The sequence below is a fragment of the Cupressus sempervirens genome, chromosome 9, assembly GCF_028749045.1.
Source record: "Cupressus sempervirens isolate cs-2001-9-10 chromosome 9, ASM2874904v1, whole genome shotgun sequence".
Lineage (NCBI taxonomy): Eukaryota > Viridiplantae > Streptophyta > Pinopsida > Cupressales > Cupressaceae > Cupressus > Cupressus sempervirens.
In genome coordinates this window covers 765,693,016-765,718,349 of record NC_143126.1, presented here as the reverse complement: position 1 = coordinate 765,718,349, position 25,334 = coordinate 765,693,016, and the positions used below count along the sequence as shown (strand labels likewise).

Below are 25,334 nucleotides of genomic sequence, written 5' to 3'. Positions count from 1 at the left end.
TGAAAAAGAGTTTTGCAACCAGATATGGGCTAGGAAGCACATTCATTGAATGATAACTTTCTAAATCATTTGAATAGTGAGAAAATTTCCAAATGAGGGTTCAATTCAATGAATATAATATAATGAAAATTTTGATACAATCCATAAGTTTTAGAATTATTTTGATAAATTGGATAGAGGAAAAATATAAAAAATTTCAATTTTTTTGGGAAAAAATTAGAAAGAAAAAGATTTGTATGTAACAAAAATTCATCAAATAATCGGAAATAATATTTTCTGCGTGGGTGACAATTTTCTAGTGAGAAATTGTAAAATCCGGGAGCAAAGCTACCACATATAAGCCTATCAACTTAAATATAGATAAGAACTAGCAATTGGATGCTTTTGTGCATGCAACCAATAGGATTTCTTTTTAATGATTTTACTAAGCACAAGAAAATGACATGATGTTTATATAGTCAACTATACGATTGTTGATTCACAAAATACAAAGACTGTTATATATATATATATATATATATATATATATATATATATATATATATATATTTATTTTCCCATTTATTTTCCTTTTTAGGTTTGCTACATTTTTTTATTCTTTCCAAATTTATTGGAGTTTATTGTTAGTTGTTTCTATTTTAGATCAAATGAACTTGAAAAATGTTGATTTTTTATGAATATTCCCTTTCTATTAATTTTTAAAAAATACATATTCACAAAAAAGGGGTTGGGGTACACAAGGTCACCTAGTGAGAGTCTAAATGGCTAGAGCCTGGACACTTAGCTATTCATTAAAAAAATAGAGAAAGCAACCCTCAGGCTGCTAGAGCAGTGCCAACTAAGGGGGGAGGTTCACAATCATCATAGCCCCATACATCAACGAGGTTGGTGGGGGGTTTAGGAGGAGCCCACCTATCAACAACATCACCATTCTTCTCTTTATCTTTATCTCCCTCCGACCTAGGAGGCAAGATCCCTAGATCCAGCTAGGGGAAAGACCACTTACGATCTGGATTGGAGGAAGGTTGTGCAGGAGTAGGAGCAACAAGGGGAGCCACCAAGGACCAGTTAGAACCTTGCTTTGAGGGAGGAGAAACTAAGTGCTAGTGACCTCCAAAACCACCACTGGGTGAGCGACGAGGAGGCTGCGACCTGTGGGTGTAGGAGCGACGGGTAGAAGAGCTGCAACCTAGTAGATGACCTCAAGGAGGCATACGATTGCCAGAAATAACATCAGGTGACATCCTGACCATCGTATAGTAAACATTCCCCCAATGAGCTAAAAGCTCTTGCAAGTAGGCCACCTCCAGAGCCACTTTATTGGTTTGTACTTGAATTTGCATCATTACATTGTTGCACACACAAGCTTTAGTATACATTGAAACATTTATATCAAGAAAACTGTGAGAAAACACAACAATATTTCAGTCCTTCCATATAGTGAATAAAATCTTCAATATGAAAGCATGCCAAATTTGAGAGTACTTATAGGGAAGTCTAGGAAATGTTGATTTTAAATTGCATATCATAGAAATATTTCTAACTAATTGTGAACAGAAAAAAAAGCTAAATTGATATTTTGACAACATTTCTAATAGAAAAATAAACTTTAAAAGATATGATATGATATGATATTATATACATATGAAAACAGCAAATAGAAATATTATATACATATGAAAATATGACTAATAAAAATAAATAGAAATTAAGATTGAACTTGAATTTTTTAAAAACATATATGTATACATAATTAAATTAAAATATTCTCTAAAACAACAATAAAACTAAATAAAAAATATAAAAAACAAGAATAATTCCATCCCTTCTGCGTTCAAAAACAAGGAAAGGGAAGAAGAAAGGAGAAAGAAATAGGAGGGATAAAAAAACATTTGATGTGATAATAAAAATGACCATCATGAAGATAAATATAAGTATCGTGATATTGCTGTCAAGATTTTACTTGTGATTTTGACTAAAACATTGACCCATGTTTCATGAGTAGTGATTCAATTGGATCTAGGTGATGCTCACAGGAGTAAATGAGTGCTAAGTGTTCTATTTATTCTCATGAGAGATGGATTCATATTGAATCACTACTCATGAAATGAAACATGGGTCAATGAGTTTGATTCAAAATCACTCGCTAAAAATCGTCATAGCAATATCAGAAATTTGACTTACTCTATGGAAAAGAGTGGTTAAACATACAAAAGGGTGAAGGCATTCAGCTAGGTGAATTTGTTATAAAGCTGCTCTTATATGTGGACGATCTCATTTTAATTGCCAAATCTGCCTATGGTTTGCAAGATCATCTATCTTCTCTTGAGCGCTTTTGCGAAATGGTGGGGATGCAGGTCAATATCAACAAGACTAAGGTTATGATTTTCTCTAATAATAAAAAACAACTCCAACATGAATTTTATTACAATGGAAGTGTTCTTGAAGAAGTTGCAGAGTATAAATACCTTGGCATCGATTTCAACAAAAAACTAAGCTGGTCTAGCTGCAGGGATAAAAGGATATTAGGTGGGTGGAAGGCTTTTTATGCTCTTCAGAATAGGTGCCGTGAAGCAGAGTTGTGGGATTGGAAAACTATTCAAACTTTGTTCGGTCTTCTTGTGCTGCCAGTTGTTCTTTACGGATGTGAATTATACGCCAGCAACACTACTATAGCACAATGTAAACAAATCGAAGGAATCCAAAAGCGCTTGACCACAAGCAAGTTTAAAATCAAAAGCAGTGTTCCATATGATATCATGCTAAGTGAAATGAGAGCTGCTCCTATTGAGACACTTGCTATGGTTTGCCTTCTAAGTTATCTAAAAAGAATCGAAAAAATGGAAGAGGATAGATGGCCTAAAGTGGTCTTTAGTGACACACTATGTCAACGAAAAAGGACATGGATGCAACAAAACATCAAATGGATGAGTAAATGGAATATTCAATTCAATATGTGCTCCACAAATAATAAAGAAATAAAGGTCTTTGTCATGGAGAAATTCTACAAGAGAAATTGGAGAAGAGAGATCGGAAGGAAGAAATTATATTATATAAATGAGTTCAACCCCGCTTGTGATCAACTCCAAAAAGCATACATAGGAGCCAACATTTCTTGGAGGGCTAAAATTCTTATTGTTCAGCTGAGAACCAACTCTCACCAACTTCGTTGTGAGACCGGACGTTGGAAGAGGCCAAAAGAGGCCTGAGAAGAAAGAATTTGCAGATTCTGCAATTCTGGGAAAGTGAAAACTGAACAACACTTTATTTTAGAATGTGAAGCCTACAAAAGTAGTAGAGATAAATTTGCTGACACTATATGTGACAGTTCTTGGCATAACCTATTCAATGAAGAGTACATTGAGCAATTGGGTGGACTCATCATCATCCTACACAAGCAACGAACATTGTTACTTAAGTCTGCTTGAATTGTCTTGCTGTCCCATAGACTATTTTTAGCCTCATAAACGTTAAAATTTTATCTATCTATCTATCTATCTATCTATCTATCTATCTCCTACGTATCAGTAAATATCAGGGGTTTCCTGAAACGGAACGGCTAACGGCTAATGGGAGATACTGAAGATAGAGAAGCTCTACAATCTAAATTGGGAGATTCTGAAGAAGAGAAGCTTTAAAATCGAAATTTACCATGAGTCGAATGTGAAATCAAACCAAACTAGACAGAGAACGGAAGCACTAATGATTTTGTTCACAAAATCTTCCAGTTTCACTTTGAGTACTCATCTCCGCAACCAGTCCACTGAAGTGCAGGCACACAGCGGCATTTTTACATGCTGCTGCTTAAGACCACGCGCTTTGAAAAATGGGAATCCCATTCACTACCATCTGTTTGCAACCCATACGAAGATTAACACTCGTGCTTTGCAGAAAGACAAAGTAAGGCCTTCAAAGACAAATCTCCATAATAACTGGGAGGAACCTGATGTCTACGAGGGCTACAAGGCCAGCCATGATGTTGACGAGGATGCACGATATATGCAACAGCTAATAGAAGGTAAAGATAAATGCATCTGCGCAAAATTTCATCTGTTTTTTTCTTTTATAATTTCTTCCTATTACATTGCTTTATATTTGGTCGCCTCTTATCTGCCGATGGGTGCTCGGTAAAATCTCAGCTTACGGACTGGTGGGCAATATTGTTATACGAACTAACCTAGAAAAATTCGGACACAAGTCCCCGATTATATTGCCTTTACATGGTGAGGCTGGATTCGCAAGGTCTTGTTTACTTTCAAGCTTGGTTTGTAGATTATATTTTAAGAGGGATTTCCATAAGACAATCAGTTGATTGATGTTTTAAGAGTACTCTTATGAACACCCTCTTGTCCACCCGAGTTTAAGGTGGAGGTTTATTCACTCACTTTCAGCAATTGGTCTGTTATCTCTCACTTGTTGTTGACTTGCTGATTTGTTCACCTTTAAAAATGACATTTCCTTGGCCTTGAAGTGGATTGAACCCAGTAGAAGTTTGAGTAGCAATTTTGGTGCCCAACAGCTTTAAAGTGCAAAATATAGTCAAAAGGGATACCAGCACGAAAATCATCACTCTGGGCACTATATTCACCATGGAGAACTACCAAATCATCATCCTGTTGATGCATAGGTGTGTTGATCTGTAAGATTCTTCCATTGATGCTCTATCTCGTTCTATGACATGTGACTTTGGCAACCTATAACTATTGGCTACTCTAGGTGTTTGATTCACTCTAAGAGATGAAGATTCCATTCGTTTTCCATCACCAGGGATGTAAAGTGTCTTTAAAGAAACTAATGAGTTGTTGCTGCATGTTATTGATAGATCTCGTGGTTTCCACGATGATGCAGTACAAGGCTGGGTGTACCCCCTCTTGGAGGTGACCTAGCACTACCCAACAAATAATCACACATAGGAAAATGAACAATAACACACAGAATGAGATCCAAAAAAACACTTATTCTCATAATAACAACATAAGATTTACATCCAATATGTCGGGCTGTAAGGCCTTCCGGTTACAGCCATTACGAACAAAGAAACACCTCAATCCTCATATGTGAAGATCCATCTCCTAGCTATCACCCCTCAGGATGCTCCTAGCTACTCCATCGTAACACTGATTCCTCTAGACATTACAAACTCTATACTTAGACCAAACAAGCCACAAGTCGGCCTGGCAGGTTACATTAAATAAACACTCCAGCCATAGGTTGGCTTGACAGATTAAATTAAATAACAGTTAGGACAGGCCCTAAGCTTACAAACATAACTAACTCATGAGATAAAATAATACTATGCGACCTTAGACATAGGTCCACACACTGTCTAACGATCCAAATCCAAGATTGCATAAGTTAACTCCACATGATTGATGCTTGTTGAAATAATCTTCAAAGTCCGCCCAGGAAATAAAGAACATGTTACCAACAGCCACTGAAAGAGCTCTAACTCCAATACGATCAGTCCAATCATTATTTGAATAGAGGACAAGGTGCACAGGGAGGCCCAAACATAACTCCAAGCTCGCAAAACATAGGGTCCTCGAAAACCAATCTCGATGGTTCTGCATCAGACTCCCGAGGTAAATCTAGAAAAGTGTGTCCCACTCTTTGATGCTAAAAGAAATATCTGAACTCAACTTCATCTTCACCAAAGGCCTCCAATTCATCAAGGGCAAGAGAACAAATCTGTAAATCCAACATCTCTGCTTCATCCATGCAAACATCAAAGTCATATGAAACCCAACAACCCAATCAGCATCTCGGGAACAAATTGAAAAACATAATACTTCACCAACAATTTCTGCAACTGATCACAACCAGCAATAATAACATCCTCAATATGAAATCCATGTCAGCAACATCATGGATATGCAAACCCGAATCCACAATAGTAGTAACATGTAAACCCTCAACCATATCAGCAATAAGCGAATCCACATCAGCAGCATGTAAATCCAACTCCACATCAGCAATAATAAAATCCCCAACCAAATAAGCAGCAACATGTGAATCTGAATCCAAAACCATATTCACATTAGCACCAATATGTAAATCGAAATCAGCCATATCAGCAGTAGCTTGTACATTCTCAATCATCTCAACAACAACATCCATTTCATCAACATGTAGATCCATGTCCATATCAGCAATCATATATAAATCCTCATTATCACAAATGCAAATCTCATAGTCAGCGATCTCATTGCTCACAATAAGATACTTTGCAATTTCCATGTCAGATCCATCCATCTCGTCATGAAAACCAAAAGATACTTCATCATCTTTAGCAAAGTTATCATGCACTTCTGCAACCTCGAACTATTCTTTATCCATGAACTGTCTTCTTCTTCGAACAATCCTTCTAATCGGCCAAACAACTCTCTTTCTGATTGGTAGATGCAAAATCAAACAGGATTGCCTCATCTCTTCATCCTCTTATTGAATTTATCCCAAAACTGATCCAACTTATCCATTAGGTTCCTCTCAAAGTGCAAGTGCCTCACATCAGCGATCTGATTGCAAGACTCCAGCTGCCTCACACTCGGTGATCTGCTTTCCATCTTCGCAACCTGCCTTAATTGGGGATCTGTTCACTCAAGGAAAACTTCATCTCTCACATCAAAGTTTCATAACCGAAATGATCCATGTGCGAGTGCTCTGCAATTATGAGCCAAAATCACAATCTGCTACCTCACAACAAAGAGTTCTAGGGCTCCACAGACAATCAATCTACCACACAACTAGCACAAGATCGAATTCTGCTCTGATACCATTTGATGCAGTACAAGGCTGGGTGTACCCCTCTTGGAGGTGACCTAGCCCCAACAAATAATCACACAATGGAAAATGAACAATAACACATAGATTCAGATCCATAAAGACACTTATTCTCGTAATAGCAACATAAGATTTACATCCAGCATCTCGGGCTGTAAGGCCTTACCGGTTACGATCAATACAAATAAAGAAACACCTCAATCCTCATATGTGAAGATCCACCTCCTAGCTATCACCTCTCAGGAAGCTCCTAGCTACTCCATCCTAACACTAATTCCTCTAGACATCACAAGACTCTACACTTACACCAAACAAGCCACAAGTTGGTGTGGCAGCTTACATTAAATAAACACTCAAGCCACAAGTCAGTTTGACAGATTAAGTTAAATAACACTTAGGACAGGCAGACTCTATCTTTGCCTATCTACAACATCTATTACTTCCTCTTTAATTGGATTCTATGCTTGATCAAATGTTTATTCCATCTTTGTTTCTCTCCTTTGATATTGAATCTCCCTTTCACTAGGAAACATCAATGATTATGTGTACCTTGCAAGCTAGCAATATCAAAGCTTTGATATTATTGTGATGATCACAACCAGAAATATTCATGTGCAATCGTCTGATATGAATATTATAATGGTTTCAACTAAAATGAATATGAAATTTGGTTAAATATGAAACACCTACATTAAATAAAATATATTTTCACGTATAAAATTGGTTGGCATTAAATGTTTCAATCAAATTCCTTCAAATACATTTTAATTTCAAATGATTACAAAGTCTTGCTTCCAAAAGTTATATAATGCTGAAGCATTTGAAAAATTTCAAATATACTAATAAATAATTAGAACACCTGAAGTGCAAAATGCCTAAAACACTGTTGAAATTCTCCAAGCTTGAAGTGCAAATGCAATCTCTGAAATGAAGTTAACTTTAAGAAATCCAAGTAATTTTTTTCCTTTGATCGTCAAACCCTAGTGTTCCCATCCTCTGATCCACAAATCAATGCAAAGTGCTTCAACCAGACAAGTTAGGGTTAGGGTTTATTGGATAAAATGGCAATAAGATGTGAAATTGGTGTTATATAAATATTGAAAGCCTAGGATGGGGCTCACATGTGTTGATAGACGATTGGAAGTTTTTGTATCACATATACTTTTGGATATTAAAGACATCCTTGATTGTTCATGATGGGAGGCGGGGTTTCTACTTTAAATGCCATGGGTTTAGGGATATGCATGGACAAGCATGCAGCTCCAGGGGTTTGGGAATCAATGGGTTCACATGCCAAAGGGTGTATATCTTAGAGGGATTAAGGTGTTAGGGATTCACATGTTGAAGGGTACATTTGGAAGAGGGGATGAGAGATTAAGCATTGACATGCATGATGGTGCATAATATGAGGGACTTGGTGTTTAGGGATACTTGTTCAAGCTACAATCAAGGAAGCAATCCTTTCAATCAAATTGCTTGCTAATAACTTCTACCTGTTAACATTGTGATATGATGTAATTTGTACTATATACTAATAAGCAATAGTTTATATAATTCTCATCGTTTATATTTTTGTTCTATAAGATTAAAAATCTGAAAATGGAGCTAAAAAATAAATAATTACTGATTTCATTAAGAGTACAAAAGTGACAACAACTAGGTAAATAATTACTGATGTCTACATCAATTTGGAAAAACTGAACATGAGTAAATATCCTATGTTGGTAGTGCACCCAAGTTTATCCTACCATGTGTGTTCGTGTATGTATATTTTTCCTGAACATCTATTTCTCTGTCTTCATTAGTTTTGTTAATGCTACTTGTATTTAGTTGGAGAGTGGGGCTGCTAACTATGATAGGTCTAGTTGACTAGTTGATTGAGAATGTTAGGATGGCATGTAAAGATTGGTGTCAAACTTGACGAAAATTGATGTGTATTAGGTAAATAGTAGTCGTGAGACATTTTACGGGCTTTACAACTCATATATATATATATTTTGGTCGGTTAACAACTCATTTATTGATTATAGTCCATCAATGGAGAAATAACCAACATTGTTTTGTTCTTTGGTTGGTTTTTTTTATCATGTATGTAATGTTGGAGTAAATGATTGAACTCCTATAACACAATAAAGATTAACCACGATGAAGATGCCCTATGGTATAAAAGAAAAACATAACACAATAAAGATTACCCACGATGAAGATGCCCTATGGTATAAAAGAAAAACAACTGATTCACTATGAAGCTTGAGATTTCATTGGATGCAAAATTAATTATGATTACAATATGTATTGAAACCTTTCTTATAAAGATAATGATGAAGTTTTAGATGAAGATATAAGAAAATCATGGCATATGTTCTAATCCTATGACTTGAGACAAAAAAATTGACCTTTGTATGCTTAAGCATGCTTGTATCAATATGGGCCTAATAATTAATTAGGTAGTCACCTTTTTCAGAATAATTTTCCCCTTTAAATGCAACTTAGGGAGTGTAACGAATTATAAAGATGCACAAATAATGAATGCATGGAAGTTGTGATGAAATCATTGCCATAAGAAGAAAATGCATTTTCTCCAATGAATCCATCATATTAGGAATGTGAATCTCCACAAACAAAGATGATATGTCTGAAAAATAGGAATGCCAATAAGGTGGTTTTAGAAAGATGGTGAATGGTAGCTACTTTGAATATGAAGATGTTATCTTGATAGGAGGAGAAGAAGCAAGAGAAGTCTTTGTACCATTGGAGCATATAAGGCCTATTATATACTCAAGTTTCTCTAATTATCGTCATCAAAGGATATATAATAAAATATTTGTGTCATCAAGGGGAAAGAGGCAATTTATAGTAGAATCCTTTGGGTATGGAGAGATGGGTTTTCAAACCCAAGTTTTGGTCCAAAGTGTGTGTGGTCAAGTAAGCATTGATATAGCACTCATTATCATGATCAACATTGGAATAAAGTAATTCTACAACGTGGTCAGTATTATAATTACTCCAGACTGATTTCTCCCCATTGACGTGAGTTTTGTTCCTATACAACATGCAAAATCAAATACTCAATGTTCAAGGAATACAACATGCAAAATCAAATACTCAAGGTTTCAAGGAGAAACACCAACCACTCAATCCTCTCTGGATGTAAGGTCGTCTCTCATGCCAAGCTTGCAAAGTAAGATCATGAAGTGACTTCAAGGTTCCTTCTTAATTGTGGACTTCACTCAATTTCATGATGTGATATGTTGGTTATCACAGAGGGACTTACACTATTCATTCAACAGATATCAAATCTTGCACTTCTAAAGATTTGGCTTTGCAATTTTCAATGAAAATATATTTCAACTTTTCCACTTCAACTCCAACTTAAACTTCTAGCCTCTATTTCTACTTCTACTATGAATACAAGTAACCATGGATGACTTGGACTTTACTAGATGTAATCTTGCCAGTGACTCCACCCACCTAGTGCAAGCTTCTAAGGAATAAATAGATGATTTTCACATCAATATCCTCTCTCCAATCCGATCATTTGGATGCAACCAAGGATTAAACATCAATTGAAGTTAAGTGTTTTCATTGACTTACCACAAAAGACACCCTTACCATCGGCAAGAGGCTAGTGGCTTGGATTTGTTCGAGTCAAACAAGAAAACATCCACAATAACTTCCATTCAACTAAACTACTTGAACCTGAAATAAATCTATTCCAAGTGAAAGATTGAGGAAACCATTAAGTAATCCGCCATGAAGAACCAACAATAAATTATCAATTACTTTGACAAGCATTATAGCAACAATTTGATCGTCATTCCCTTAGCTATCCTACTTTGTTCTAGCTATCTAATCCCTAAGCTGATCTAATAAGCTCCTTCTCAGCTAATCTCTAAACTAATAATCCCTTACAAATGAGAAGGCCTTGGCCTTTTATAGTAGTTCAATGACAATGAAGGGCCAAGACTGATTCAAGATCAAGGGCTGAGATTTTTCTCCCCACAAACCCTAATTAGGGTTGTCAAAGTTGCAACCAATTACATGAAGGCACCAATTTACAGGCCAATGAGAAAATTACATTGATTTGGATAACTAATGAGAAAATTGGACACTTGGCATGTTGTGATTTATTGTGCTTGAAATTGAAATTTTCTAATTGGAGGAACCAAACAATTGTCACGCCATCATCCTTATCCTGTGCTTGGAGTCTTGGCTTGTAGAGTATCCCCAACATTTGTGATTTTCTCCATCCTTCAAATTTTCCTCATGGTATCGACTTAAATCACTTGCATCTTTGTGATCTTGTGAACTTGATCTCTCTTGATTTTCCTTGAATATGTTCTCATGTAGCTGGATCCTCTGTGCTTTCCCGAATTTCTTCTTAATTCCAACTTGATTTTGCGGGTTGATAGCTTGACCATGAATCTTTCCTTCTCACTTGAGTCCTCGGGATTGAGCAATCCCCTTGTAGTACCCTATTGAAGTTTTGAGGCCTTGATCAACACCTTGCCCTCTAGCTTCTCCTTGTAGTTCCAATTTCGTTGGCATGGCAATGGAGGCTATGTGCACCAACAACGCTATGATTTTCCAAGATGTTCCATGAATGAATTTCAATTCAACCCTTCTCCTTCTTGAATTCACCTTGCAAAATAAAGGAGTAAAGCATTAAGCGTGTGGAAAATCACATCAATAATAAACAAAATTCATCCCAATTTAAAACCAACCATTTTGCAAAGTCGAGGCAAATTTTAATCTCATCACAATCCAAAACCATTTATTATTATTACTTTTATTTTTTATTTCTAATTTTCATCACTTTCTCAATTTTTTTGAGAAGGTAAGGTGGTTTTGGTGATTAACGAAGGATGAGAGTTGGCTAGGGAAAATTTCGAAAGATGGGAAATTTCCCCAGGACATGGTGTTCTTAGAATTTCCTCACTTGAATGTTCCTTGGTGATTCCTTGCTCTATTCTTGTTCATGGTGTTGCCCCCATGCCATAAACCGAGCTTCTACTACCTTAGGGGGTAGAGATTCAATGTGGGAAAATTTTCGAATATGGGAAATTTCCCCTAGAGGGACTTTTCCAAAGATGGGAAATTTCCCCAGAAGGAAAACCCTTTGGAAAATTAACAATTTCTTCCCCTCATCATTCTAATATTGCAATGCTTAAGTTGCCACTGAATAAAGGCCTCCTAAACCGTTTGCACTTCATTTTTCCCAGAGGGGGAGTCTTGATATTTTTGGGAGAAATGAGGAGGTAGGGAAATTTTCGAAGATGGGAAATTTCCCCAGGACCTAGCTCTCTCACAAACTTCGTCAAATGTGCAAACCCTTCTCTCCTTGGTTAAAATTCCACTCTCCACTTGGGCTTAAGCTATGGAAATTCCTTTGTCAAAATGCTCACACAAACTGTGGGCAAAACTTGCTTCCCAATAAGCCAAAATTGCTCAAACCCACCCTGGACTTGGAGACTTAAAAAATGTTGCTAACCAAAACTGCCTAAGACAAAGACTCCTACTTGCTAAAATGGAAAGAGGGGGCCTCCATTTGCAATGGGGTGATGGTGTGAAAAGCACACAACACTTCCCATGTGTGTTTGGTTCAAGTACGAGTCTCTAATGATAAGGCAAAAGTTTAAACCACCTTAGATGTTTAAGGAAGCAGTTTCAATAAGACTTATTCAAGATTACCACAAAAGGATGAATAGAATATTCTGTGATACTATCCTCGTATAATAAATTAGAGACCAATAATCTTAATATATTTCAATTTTTTGAAATGAAATCATTTCATGAAAATAAAACGTTTCCACAGGTAGATAAGTTATGAATTAGAATAACAAATTGAATAAAAGTTAGTTGGGATAGATTCTGGAAAAAGTGCAAGAATGGTTGTGAAGAGTTCCCCATTGTCTTTCCAACATGACAAAAATCAAAGACTCGGGAAAATTTTTATGAGTTTGGAAGCCAAAAAGGATGTACAATTCAATAGGAAATGGAATTCACTAGAAGCAAAATCTAGAAAATATACCTGCACTATTGGAAAGGGCTTGGAACCAGCTTTTTGATGATTCTTTTTTTTGGAAAATCTGATACCATGTGCTTATGTTGCAGGAAAAGATAAAAGATCCTCTAGGGTGAGAAAAAGGCAAGGTGGTGCTCCTTTGGTGTTTAGAAGGTGGCAAAACAGTGGTGTTGTTGGCTGAGTGGTCGTTGCAGCGGTTGATTGAGCTAACAACTGACAGATGGTGGTGAGTTGGAAGAATAGCTAGAACTTCGGTCTTGGTGCTAGCAGATTAAGCCTATCCCTAGCCAAGTATGACTAAGGATTGGGTGCTACTATGACCTTGCCCCTAAGAAAAACCCTAATTCTCAATACGAACTAAAAGTTGTTGGGAAATTTGTTGGACATTGTTTGACAATGTTGTGAAAGCACAACCATAGGATAATTAATAAAAACTATTAATTTGTCCATTGTATGAAATTCTACATTGCCACATATTTTTAGCATTAGATTTTTGAAATTTCCTACTCTTGGATATAGCAGATCAGAATGGGATTTTTATAGTGTGTATAGCAATGATAGAGGGCTTGGTATGGTACAAAAGGATTTGTACAACAATGTAGAAACTGTATGGTTGTACACATTTTCAAGGCAAAAATATTAGTAACCAAAAGAATTTCCCTTGATTTTTCTAGACTTAGGTTTTGGTATTTGGACAAGCGATCCTTGGGTTTTGATGCCCTCTGGAGGCCATGGTGATGTTAATTTTGCAAAATGATGCACCATTTTTAAGCTCAAGGTTGCGCCTTCACAAAAAGATAAGAATTATACATCTGGAACATTGATATGAATTCAAGATCGACTTCCACAACACCCCAAAAGCCGTCTACAATCAAGGCAATTTATCACATGCAAAAAGCAATTGATTTTCTATTAAGTGTGATATTTCATTAGATAAAAAAATGTTTATGATAATAATATACAGTAAAACCCTTGTTATAAAGACAAGGATGGAACCCTAGATTAAAATATAATTAGATCATGACATGTGTCCTATTTCTCTAATTGGAGACAAAAAAATCCCAAGTTACCTTGGTACTATAGTTTGAGTTTGTGGGTTAGATTCACAGGTTCGATCAATGTTTTTTGGGTTGGGTTTGTTTTGGGTTCATCCATACAAAATAATGTAAAAATGAAAATATAAACATGTGTACTAGTAATCAAATTCAAAATACATCACATAGTATTTAAAATTATATAATAAAAAAAAAAAACAGCCATAAAGTAAAAACTATTACAATGTCAATTAGTCAAACTTGAATGTCATGATATATTTTAGAATGAAAAATCAATAATGTGGAGTGTCAACAATCAACCACCATTCATAGAAAACCAGTGAAACTTGGGGACTTACACCTTAGTCTACAACCTTGAAGTACCTATCCTCGGGACGTCCCCCCCCCCCCAGGTACTTGGAGCACCCAAGTACCCCTACCTTTGCCATTCCGCAACCACACTACCGCTGGGATGGGTACTCAAATTTCTATTTGAACTTTGATTTTTGAATGTTACTATTGTATATGTGCTATGCTACTATGTTGAATGCTCAATGGTCCTGGTTTGTGTTGCAATTTTGATATGCTCAAGTATTTCAATTTGGTATGTTATATTGAAGCATCATTTCATAACTAGCATTTCAAGAGCAATAAGTATAGTATATAACACCCCACCTCCCCCCAACCCCTGCGCCGCCATACTCATAAATTAGAAGAACTACAAATAGTGCCACTAGCATTGACACTATCACTAAAACTAGCACTAGTGCTCTTGTGCTTGCTAGTTGGCTCATCTTCAACATCAAATGCAGCAAAGTGGGAAGTGGAAGCATCCAAGTCAATATGCTTTGGCTTGATAAACCACTTCGTTGTGCCCCCTTATAGCCATTTTGTTTGTGTTTGAGGAGCTCCAAGTTGAATGCACATACACCACGTCTTCTACCTTTTCTTGGCATGGTTGATTGCACTTTACTAAGTGGATGGAGTATGTGCTCCATTTCTTCTTAGATGCAGATGAACTAGCAACCTATTAAGACAAAAACAGCAAATTAAGAATTACAAAAATTTAAAATATTCAAATTACAAAATCAAAATTTAAACAAAGTTTAAACGATAATTGTTTTTTCAATATAATATACTTTTGATTGCAAGAAGTTGTAGTTGTGTGAATGATTGGGCATGGAAGTACCACTAACTATGACCATTGACCTTATACTTGTCCCGAAGAGCATCAATACTAAAGTCAATCGAGTGTGCAAAATTGATGATCTCAACACTCATTTCATCTTGTCTTTCAAGATCAATGAAGGGTTTGTGAAGTGTTGCCTTGTACCCTTAAACGACTTCAACAACATATGGCAACTCTTGTTGACACAGAAAGGAGCTCAACGCTATAATATTCAGGATTTAATACAAAGGCAAGAAGATGTAGCAAAGTGGTCATTTGGTTCCATCTCTCTTTAATAATTTTGTGTAGTTGTTTGAATAAACAAGCCCTATATGCGTTGGTTTACTTGATCATTCTCAGTATGAGCTCAACAGAACCAAGGAGACACTCTAACAGGATCAGAAGAAATATCGTTTAGGATCATTTGCTTAACTTTTTCTGCCCTTGTATTGTTAGATTGCCTCCATATGGACCAATTAATGGCCATGTCAGAAAGTGCTTCACAAACCTTCACAAGTTGTCTCAACACAGTCAAAATGGGTCTTAACAACTTGTCTGAATTTTTGTTTTACAAAATTTGAAGTAATTTTTCTTTACTAAAGTGAAGCATATTTAACTTACTTCAGCTGCTTCAATCTTGAGGATGTACCAAGTATGCTCTCTGGCATATGGTGATTGATGAAAAACATTTGAATCTCTTCTTTCTCCGCACACACTTTTTGATCCAACCAAAATCGGTGCCTATTTTTTGCAGCATAAGTTTGAGGGAGTGGATAGCACAAGGTGTCTGAAAAATGTGTTAATAATGCCCCTACCGAACCGCTCTACAATTCTTGGCGTGGTCCATTTTAACCCACAATTTTTTTTGAGGACATACTTGCTCAATGGCTTGATAAAGAATGTTAGTGATAAATACACCACTGTTTCCCTCTCTTTTTCAATCTACAACTTAGAAAAACTTTGCTCATTTAGGGGACAATGTAGTAAAATTGGTCAATGGCAGATCTTTTACATCTTTCCATACACTGGAAACCATGCACACCCCTATTTAGGCACATGAATCCCTTATAGGCTTCAATGACTCCTCATCAAACTTCACCTTTTCTTCCCTTGATAAGGTGCTACACTACACACCTTCTCAAAATTCAGGCCCTTGTACCATTTTGGAGTCTCATCATGCTTTCATCATTTGTTGCTAATATGGTGAGCAAACAACATTAAATGCCAATTCATTCCCATAGAGATATCTCATTATTTGTTTATCTATAATCTGTTGGAACTCATTTTGAAATGCCATTTCCTATGGTCCCTGTGAGCCCTTTTATATAGAGGTCGCATGTTCTCTAGATGTGGACAAAAATGGGTGTCTCACTATAGGTTCAAGATTAGAAGATGGTGGAGGGGACTTCTTCCCTTGAGCTTCTTTCGTTAACAATGGATGGTTTGATATTTGACCTGGTGCTTGGTTTTATTTTTCTTACTCATAAATATATGCCAAAAGTTGTGATTCTGGAATGGTTTTACCATCTTTGCTTTGGCAAAATTTGATGCCTAGTCGAGGGATGTTGCACAAGTGGCCTTTCACTCGATTTTATGAGTTTGAATATTTAACATCACATCTACTACAAATTACAATCCCCACTACTTGGAAGCTGCTATACCATTTCAACATATTTCCAAAGGGGAGACTTTGGGTTTCTTTTGAAGTAGGGTCAGCTCACAGAGCTAGAACTGGATGTCATTGTATAACCTATGACAAGAAGTTCAATAAGTGACACATTCAAATAAATGGAACAAATGAAAACTAAACATATCTAATAGATTCCTCAAAGATTGAAAGTTGAAAACAAAACAAATACTTCAAAACAAAACTAGAGCGGTCATTTGGTTATTAAAAAAGGCCAAAAACTTGAAGAAAACCTGCCATTTTTGTAATAAACCTCTACAACCTCCTTGGCAACAAGTGTACTCTTCTAAATATGTAGGAATAGAAAACCAATTAATTTGGAATGTTCACTGATCAATCTTCAACTCTATCGTGCAATGGTCAGAAAGGCAAAAAAGTTCAGCAATGATGAATGTTTTCTTTTTTAATCCACAATATGAGAAGTGAGTTTGTTTTTGTCTTTTATATATTTTCATTACCCCATTTTAGCATTTGGGGTTGGGGGGGATATAATTTTGTTTTTGGTAAAATGTCAAAAAATAAAAAATCGATGACATATGCTGCCTGGGCATAGGTACTAGCCAAAGTCCCTGCAGGTACTTTTGGGTTCATCTTGGATGGGCCTGCAGGCTATTTGCAGGACGTTGGGCAGTCTGCAAGGTGGACTGGATCCGAACCCATATCTAGGCTGGCCAGACTTGAACCTGGGGGTTCCGCCCAGTAGCCTGGTAACATAGAAAATAAACACAACCTAAGTAAGCTTAAACACGTCAGTGTGAATAGGGCCGTATTTTTAATTAATTATGTAATTAGCTTCTACACACCAACATGCAAATTCCTAGTTTGATGTGGTAGCATGCTTTTCTGCATTACTATGGATTGAGTGTTATGAATGCGTTAAAAGGTGGATTTACAGATGGAGTGTAGCTTTTTTTTAGGGGGGAGGGGGTACTTATCTTTTGTAATTGCTCACATATGTTCAATACAGTTGAAATATCCATACACGAGATTCTTCACTACGGATCATTTTTATGGAATAAGTAACCTTTTCTGTATACTTAGATATAGAAGGAAATTAAAATTCCTGGGAGCATAGTGTCTGTGCGTGCACACATAACATTATATTCCTTTCTTTAAAAAAACGTAAGAACTTACAGAATTTTAATTTCTTTACAGTCACTGAATGGTTTCTTAATGCATGATATGCATTGGTTGGCCACAAGCTCCTTGTGCTGAGGCTACAAATTCTTCAAATAAGAAAATAATATTACTGAGGGTGTAGATGGATTAGCAAGGTCTGTTTGACACCCAAAATTTGTCATGTGACCATAACCTTAGGGTTCATATATCTAAAACAATATAGATAGAGTGAAATTGTTCCCTTGAACATGCAAGGGGGTTCTCATACTCCAACTAGGGCTGCTAACCAATCTGGAAAATAAGTTTCTCATTTCTTTTATGTGATATGAGCCTTCGCAAACACACAACATTGCCAAGTCTCTTAATGTCCAGGTCAAAAATTTGAATAGTGTGGGTATATTTGCTTATCAGGGATACAAAAATGAAACTGTATTTAGTGTCAAATATTCGGAGGACATGGTATTTGTTTTTCGTTGGTAAATATGGGACATCATCAGGTGTATGTTGACTGTGAAGACAAATAGGGGCCTCATTCTGTACACTCGCACATTTTGGCTCACATTATTGCAGTAAGTTTGGCTGAATGTTTCCCTGGTAGGATTTTGATTGCTCTTCTTTACCACTCTGTTACACATGTTGGGGAATAAACATGATGCAGTATAGTTGCCTAGACTGAAGTTAATTACAGGAAAGGAGCTCCTTAATTGTTGAACTATGTTTCACTTTAGCAGAACGTGGTCTTTTATATTCTTTACTAAAATTGATGTTTCAATATAAATTTGTATTTGAAATCAATGCATTCTAGGTATTGTGATCTGTGTTATATGTGTACCTAGCTGATGGTAAGAGTCATGCATTGTGACAATTTCTACCAAATATCATTTTAAGCATAGAGCAGGGAGCTGTCTTGATTCTTAATCACCCAATCAAACTCAAGCCATTTATCTACTCTTGATGTCTACATGTGTAGGAAAGAAGGATGGTTCTGTTTCTTGAAAAGTGAATAGGTGGCAGAGTGTTTTGCTTTTCACATAAATGGCAAAATCTTAAAGCGTTTCTCAGAAAGTGCTTGCAATTTAATTTTGAAAATTGCTCATGAGGATGAATAGGTTGTCAGGCTCTAATTAGGCTGTGCACGTCTGTGCTACTAACATGTTTCTGAGATTCTACAATCTTCTTGGTCATTTCTGTTGAATTCTGTAGCAGCGATAGAGATCTTTTATCTCTGATATTGGTCATGTGTCTCAATGTTGGTGATGTTTTCTTTCAGCTCGAAATTATTTATATATGGTTCCTTTTTATCTCCTTGTTCGCTCAAAGAGTTTCTGCCTGAGCATCACTGTTGGATGACTTGGCATCATCATCTTTTATTACTGCTCTTCTCCTACTTGACATCCAGCATGGCACCTTGTGTAGCTGTTTCAGTTTTGTCTTAATGCTTTATTCTTATGTTGCCCGTAGCTCTCACCATTCAGTGTTGCTGTTAATATAGTCTCCATTTTCTAAGTTAATGAATATCTTACAATGAAGTTGTCGGTTTATTTTTTGCTGTCTTGTGATCCTGTAATGGCTGCCAGATGGTATTCAGTGATTCTTTTCATACGACTGGAGTGTTGTGTCTTTTTGTTTTTGGGTGGCTCTGTTTTGTCTTTTCATATATCGCAAGAAAAGGACAGATAGTTCAGTGTTCTGATAATCTTTGTGCTAATAGTTTTCTATGTGCTTGCTGAGAGTGGTATATTTTTTTTGGGTGCTGCAATTACTTCTGCGAAGAATAAATTCCAGTATCTTGTGTGAAGATGAGATTGTTTTGATGTACAGTTTTTGAGATCAGAATTTCATCTATACTGTTCATGTTCATTGTTTTGACCATGATTAATAAGAACCGAGCTTTATTAGCAAACTTATCACATTTTTGGGTTTATGTCTGAGAAGATACCTGTGTGTATTGTAAAGCATTCTCAGTTGGTTACTTTAATTTCTGATTACTGATGTCATAATATGTTGAAATCAAAAGGAGACAGGTATTGTAATCAGTTTTGACATTCTGAATAAAGGTACTACCTTTTGGCACGGCTGGGTTTTTCCCTTGAGTAGGAGGGTTTTCCCCGGATATCTCCAGTGTCCTTGTGTTTCTTGCTTTATCAGTTATTTATTTATGCTATTCTGGTTCGTAAACTTAACAATTTCGACTTTCCAAGTTAGCTGAGGTCTGCTTTTTCTTTCATCAGTTCATTAATGTTTTTCATTTTATCTATCTATCAGCATTTATTAATGTTTTTCTTTTTATCTATCTATCAGCGTTTATTAATTTTTTTCATTTTATCTATCTATCTGTTTTAACTTGTGCTGATCCATGCTTTGGCTGCATCATATGGTGATCATGGATTGTAAAATCTATTGTTAGATCATCTTGTGGAAAGCATTTTTTAAAATTAAATTTGCTACAGCATATCTGAGAAATTTATTGCGGTTTAAATGGTCTAATTCTTACCTAAATTATAGAAGTGGAGCTAATGTTGACTCCAGAGGAACGAGCTATTCTGCAGAAGAATAAGGTTCCTGATTTCCAACAACTGACTTCGGTGAGTTAATATTACTCTTCCCAAATATTTGGCCATATGTTATTTATTGTATCTCCTTGATTTTTGGTATTGCAGATCAATTTCAGGTTCTCTTTAGTATATGATGCATTCACTTACTCTGCTTGCTGTTCACTATCATCACACCCAATGTGGGCAAAATTCAATTGCTTGCACTGGGCTCAACTCATCTAAATTGAAGTTTGTAGCTTTTTGGAAAAGGAAGTAATGTGCATCCTTGTCCTCTGACAAATGGAGTAATTATGTTAATAATACGTTTCCTTACTGTACATATTAAGCAAGGCTCTTTATCTGACAGAATCATTATTTTCTGTATATGTTGTCTTTTGTTGAGACTTGAGATCAATTAACCTGGCAGAGTGGTTAACAGAATAAATACGTAGTTTTTGATGTTATAATATTTCTGGATGATAATTGACATTGTTGAATCTCATTATTTAAAATTTAGCTTAGGTGTTCACATTCTTTGATCTGTGCCCTTACTTTTGGAATGGATGATCTGGTTTGGAGTTAATTCCCTTTGATTGGTATTTGGTAATTAGCAAGCATGATGTTTACTATCAGAGACAAAATTGCAGAAAAAAGATATTCTATGTATTGGTAACTCTTATTAACTATGTAATGTTTATGGATGACAGCCAAAATGGATACCACTTCATACACTGGCAACATCAGGGCAAATTTCTCTTATGGATGATGTACTTAAATATGGCATTGATGTGAATTCTGTTGACAAGGTATTTTTGTATGGTTTCCTGCAAGGCTAGAACTCATATTCCACAGGTTTGATAAAACTTTCATATCCTAAATACAGGAAACAAGGTCATATTGATATCCATAGGTGACTGAAACTGTTCAATGGCAGTGGGTTATTGTAAGGATTATGTATGTGATCATATTTTTTTGTTTAAAGTTTTTATCACGTTCCAGGAATGCAAGATAATGAATAGCTGCATTTTTCTCGCAGCTACTAACTTCAGACATTTAGTTCATCTCTAGTCATTTTCTTCCATACTTTCTGGCCTTTTAATAACTTATTTCTCACTTTGAAAGTTCTGCTGATTATTGTTTCTGCAAAAAAATACTGCAGTATGGTTTGACCGCTCTGCAAAAGGTGGTATTATGCAAGAAGGAGGCTATGGTTAGTCATCTTCTCAAAAAGGGAGCTGATCTTCATGTTCAAGATAAGGTGATGTTCAATTTCAATACCATCCTTAAGTAGGACCTTTACCTTGCTCATCATTACCTATTCTTTTCTTTTTCTTTCTATTTCTGTAGGTCAGTAGGGGCATGCATATTCAAAATTGACAAGAACCTTTCTGACTTGATTAGCTCTTAACTATCTGTTGGCTGCATGCTGGAAGGGGATCTTGGAATATTGATTTTGAATTCCCTTGCCTTTGAGATCTAAGCTCCTTGAAATATTCTTGGTCAGGTCTCTTTCTTTTACAGAGACTACCCCAATATAACCTGTTATAAACTTAAATATGTTTTTAGATACCAATGTTTGGGTGGGTCTCTTGACATGTACCTCTTGAGAAGGCTGATAGTTTAGATTTAAGAATATCAGTAGCTAATGCATTATTTGCATACTCTGCTATAATATATAGCATAAAGTTGGTTATTTAGATAGTCCATCAGGTACAACGTTATTTTTACCCTTATTTCTATCAAAATTAGAAGCCTAAATAAAGTCTACTCACCCATTTCTGTTTTGTTTCACTCAAGTCTCTATTTGAGGAAGAATTACAAGTTGTTGTGTGTTGGACATATCAGAGGAGTAACTAAGAGGGGAGGGGTGAATTAGTTGCCAGTAAAACAATTCCAAATCCCTTATATGTCAATGCAAACTTTCTTTTAACTCACAGCTAGGTTAGAACTAGATATTCACTGTAACACGGTTAACAAAGCAATCTTAAGATGATGATGTCTATAAACCTTTAGTAACTTAGTTGCAGAATGATAAAGCAATAAGCAAATAACACGAACACATGAGACACCAAGATTTAACATGGAAACCCAATTTGAGAAAACCACCAATGCAACCAGTTACAACTTTTCACTCTTTTGAAGTGAGCTTTGTTAGGAGACAACCCTGTTGAAGGTTACAAAACACACTGTTAGGTGTGACCTTGTTAAAGGATTTAAATCACCATGTTAGGAGTGGCGGCCTTGTTAGAGGTCTTAAGACACTTCAATCTAGAAATGCCATTTGGTTAGAGGATTTACAAATGACTATTAAGTCAACTCTGTTAAGAGATTTCTTCACTGCTACAATTGTTAGAGAGTAAGAATGATTGACTTGATTGACAAAGCAATTGAATTGCAGATTCAGATCACTGTTCTGGCTTATCCTTTGGATCTTCCCTAGTCAGAATGTTCTTTGCAGCTCCTTGGAGACTCTGCACTAAATCAGATATCCTTCTCTATTCGCATCTTATCTTCTTCTCCACTTTCTCATTCTTCAATCCACATCTTGACCTTCCATATATATGAAACCCAATGTCAAGTCGGCTTGAATACCCTTTCAAATAAACAAATAACATCCACTGAGTCGGCTTGCATAAATCAACTAACAGATAAAACTAATCTGCAGTAGGTCAGCTTAAAATGGGTCACTCGATTACCACTAAGTTCTTTGGTAACCAACCTAACTCGGTTTACACTGAACTCCTTTGGTAACCGACCTGACTCGTTTTACACAGGAATCTCTAAACTTCGCTTCTTCTGATCCTATGCTTGGCTGATACTGGAGTCTTTTGAACTCAGTTCCAACTAGCAGTGCTCGGTTATAGTATAACATTTGTATAACAGCAATGACAATATACAATTGAATAGTTGTTATCAACAGTTGTGGTCAGTTTTTAACCATAAATCTGCCACAGACTACATATTCCCAAAATTTTACCAATGGTGTGTTGTTCCTAAATTTAGAATCCTTTTTCTGCATTTCTGAACACTTGATTGGCAAAGAGGCTCTATCCAAGAGGCTTTTGGAGTAAGAAAATCAAAATAGCTAAGTCCAATGGATCTGAAAAGCTTTCTAGGTTCTTATCGAGTTTGGAATGATACACTTGCACACACGTTTGTAATCAAGGATGAAGGCCTTTAGCCCAATTTGTGATTTCCTCCATTTTCAGTGCATACCCTAGTTGTTTGATAGGTGAAAGTGGAGCTGATCAAAGGTTCTTGGTTCTGCACAAGTTTTATCCCTGAAGTGTTTAGGAACATTTCTTTGGGTGGGTGCTAGATGTCGGGTTTTCACACCATTTCCCCATTGCAAATGGGGACCCCCTCTTTTTGCTTTAGCAAGTAGGAGTCATCCTAGGTGGTTTTAGTTGGCAACATTCTCAAGTTTCCAAGTTCGAGGGTGAGCTTGAACAATTTTGACCTGCTAGGAAGTGATATTTTGTCTAGGGTTTGTGCAAGGGTTTTGGTGTACTCTTGTGGTATTTTCGTAGCCTAAGTCCTGGTGGAGGGGTAGAGTTTTAGTCTCAGTGAGAAAGGTTTACATGCTTGGGAAATGGGAGAAGGAATGTGAGAAAATTCATAAAATGGTGGATATCCTTTGATCAAAGGAAATCCTTTAACTCCAAGATTTCACTAGCTACCATTTCTCCCCAAGCTCTCTCAAGATTTCGTCTTAGTTAAAGGGGATGTGGTGCAAACTTGGTTGTGGCAGATCCTTGTTAAGGCAACAAATTGATTGATACAATGTTAAAATGATGAAGAGAAAGAAAATTGGTGATTTTCCTAAGGAATAACTACTCCAATCATGTTTGGTGGAAATCCTCTAACCAAAGAATTCCCACCGTGGAAATCCTTTGACTAGAGAATTCCCACCGTGGAAATCCTCTCTCCTTAGGATTTTCAACTTTCACAACGACTCAAAATTGATCCAAAATCATGCTTAGGCATGTCAACTTGAAAATGAATAGCATGAGGGGTGCAAAATGACAAGTTTTGGAAGTCTAAGTGGCAAAATCATGTTTGGTGGAAATCCTTTGGTCAGAGGATTCCCAACAGATTAATCCTCCCAAGCCTAAAATTTCACCACCTATAAGGTGCTCAAATCTGGTCTAAGGCATGAATCCAACATCAAGAGGAAAAATGGAGCGAGAAATTTTCGAAAGGGTGAAATGGAACAAGTTTCCGTAATAATATTGCTGGGAAATCAAGTTGGAGGAAATCCTCTAATCAAAGGATTCTCACCATGGAAATCCTTTCTCCTTAGGATTTCCACCCTTCTCCTCTATGACTCAAAATTGATCCAAAATCTTGCTAAGGCATGACTAATTGAAAATGAATAGCATTAGGGGTGTGAAATGGCACGTTTTGGAAGTCTGTGACAAAATCATGTTTGGTGGAAATCCTCTGACCAGAGGATTCCGACTACATTAATTCTCCCAAGCCCAAAATTCCACCACCCTTTGGTGCTCAAATCTGGTCTATGACATGAATCCAATGTTGAGAGGAAAAATAGAGTGAGAAATTGCCAAGGAGAGTTTGAAATGGAATAAGTTTTGGTAATAACATTGCAAGGAAATCAAGTTGGTGGTGGAAATCCTCTGATCAAAGGATTCCCACCACATTAATCCTCTCAATCCCAAATTTCCCTCTTTTCACTTCGTACTAAAATTGATTACTAGCAAGTGTTAGAGTTGAGGTATGCTGAGTTGAAGTGAAATTGAATGATAATGACAAAGTTTTCAAAAGTTGTAAGGCAATGGGACGTTCAATAATTTTGGTGGAAATCCTCTCTCCAGAGGACTCTCACCTTGGAAATCTCCCCAGCTTCAAGACTTTGCCTCCTTGTGATGGCTAAATTAGTGCAAAGAAAGTCATTTGAGTGTTCACAAGGTAAGTGGAGGAAAGTCTACAAAGCACTGATAAGTTTTAAGTGAAAGAGGAGATGCCA

At 36.3% G+C, this 25,334-nt stretch overlaps 1 protein-coding gene across 3 annotated transcripts in view; it reads left to right on the top strand.

The window, feature by feature from the left end:
- The first annotated feature begins 3,663 nt into the window (after positions 1 to 3,663).
- Positions 3,664 to 25,334, top strand: part of LOC149540938 (uncharacterized) — a 53,892-nt gene continuing 32,221 nt past the window's right edge. For all 3 annotated transcript variants that reach the window (XM_089802006.1, XM_089802007.1, XM_089802005.1), the window contains exons 1-4: positions 3,664 to 4,018; positions 20,319 to 20,398; positions 21,055 to 21,153; positions 21,507 to 21,605. In XM_089802006.1, coding sequence (XP_089658132.1) covers positions 3,703 to 4,018; positions 20,319 to 20,398; positions 21,055 to 21,153; positions 21,507 to 21,605 — 594 coding nt within the window. In that variant the 5' untranslated portion in view covers positions 3,664 to 3,702. The remainder of the gene's footprint in view (positions 4,019 to 20,318; positions 20,399 to 21,054; positions 21,154 to 21,506; positions 21,606 to 25,334) is intronic.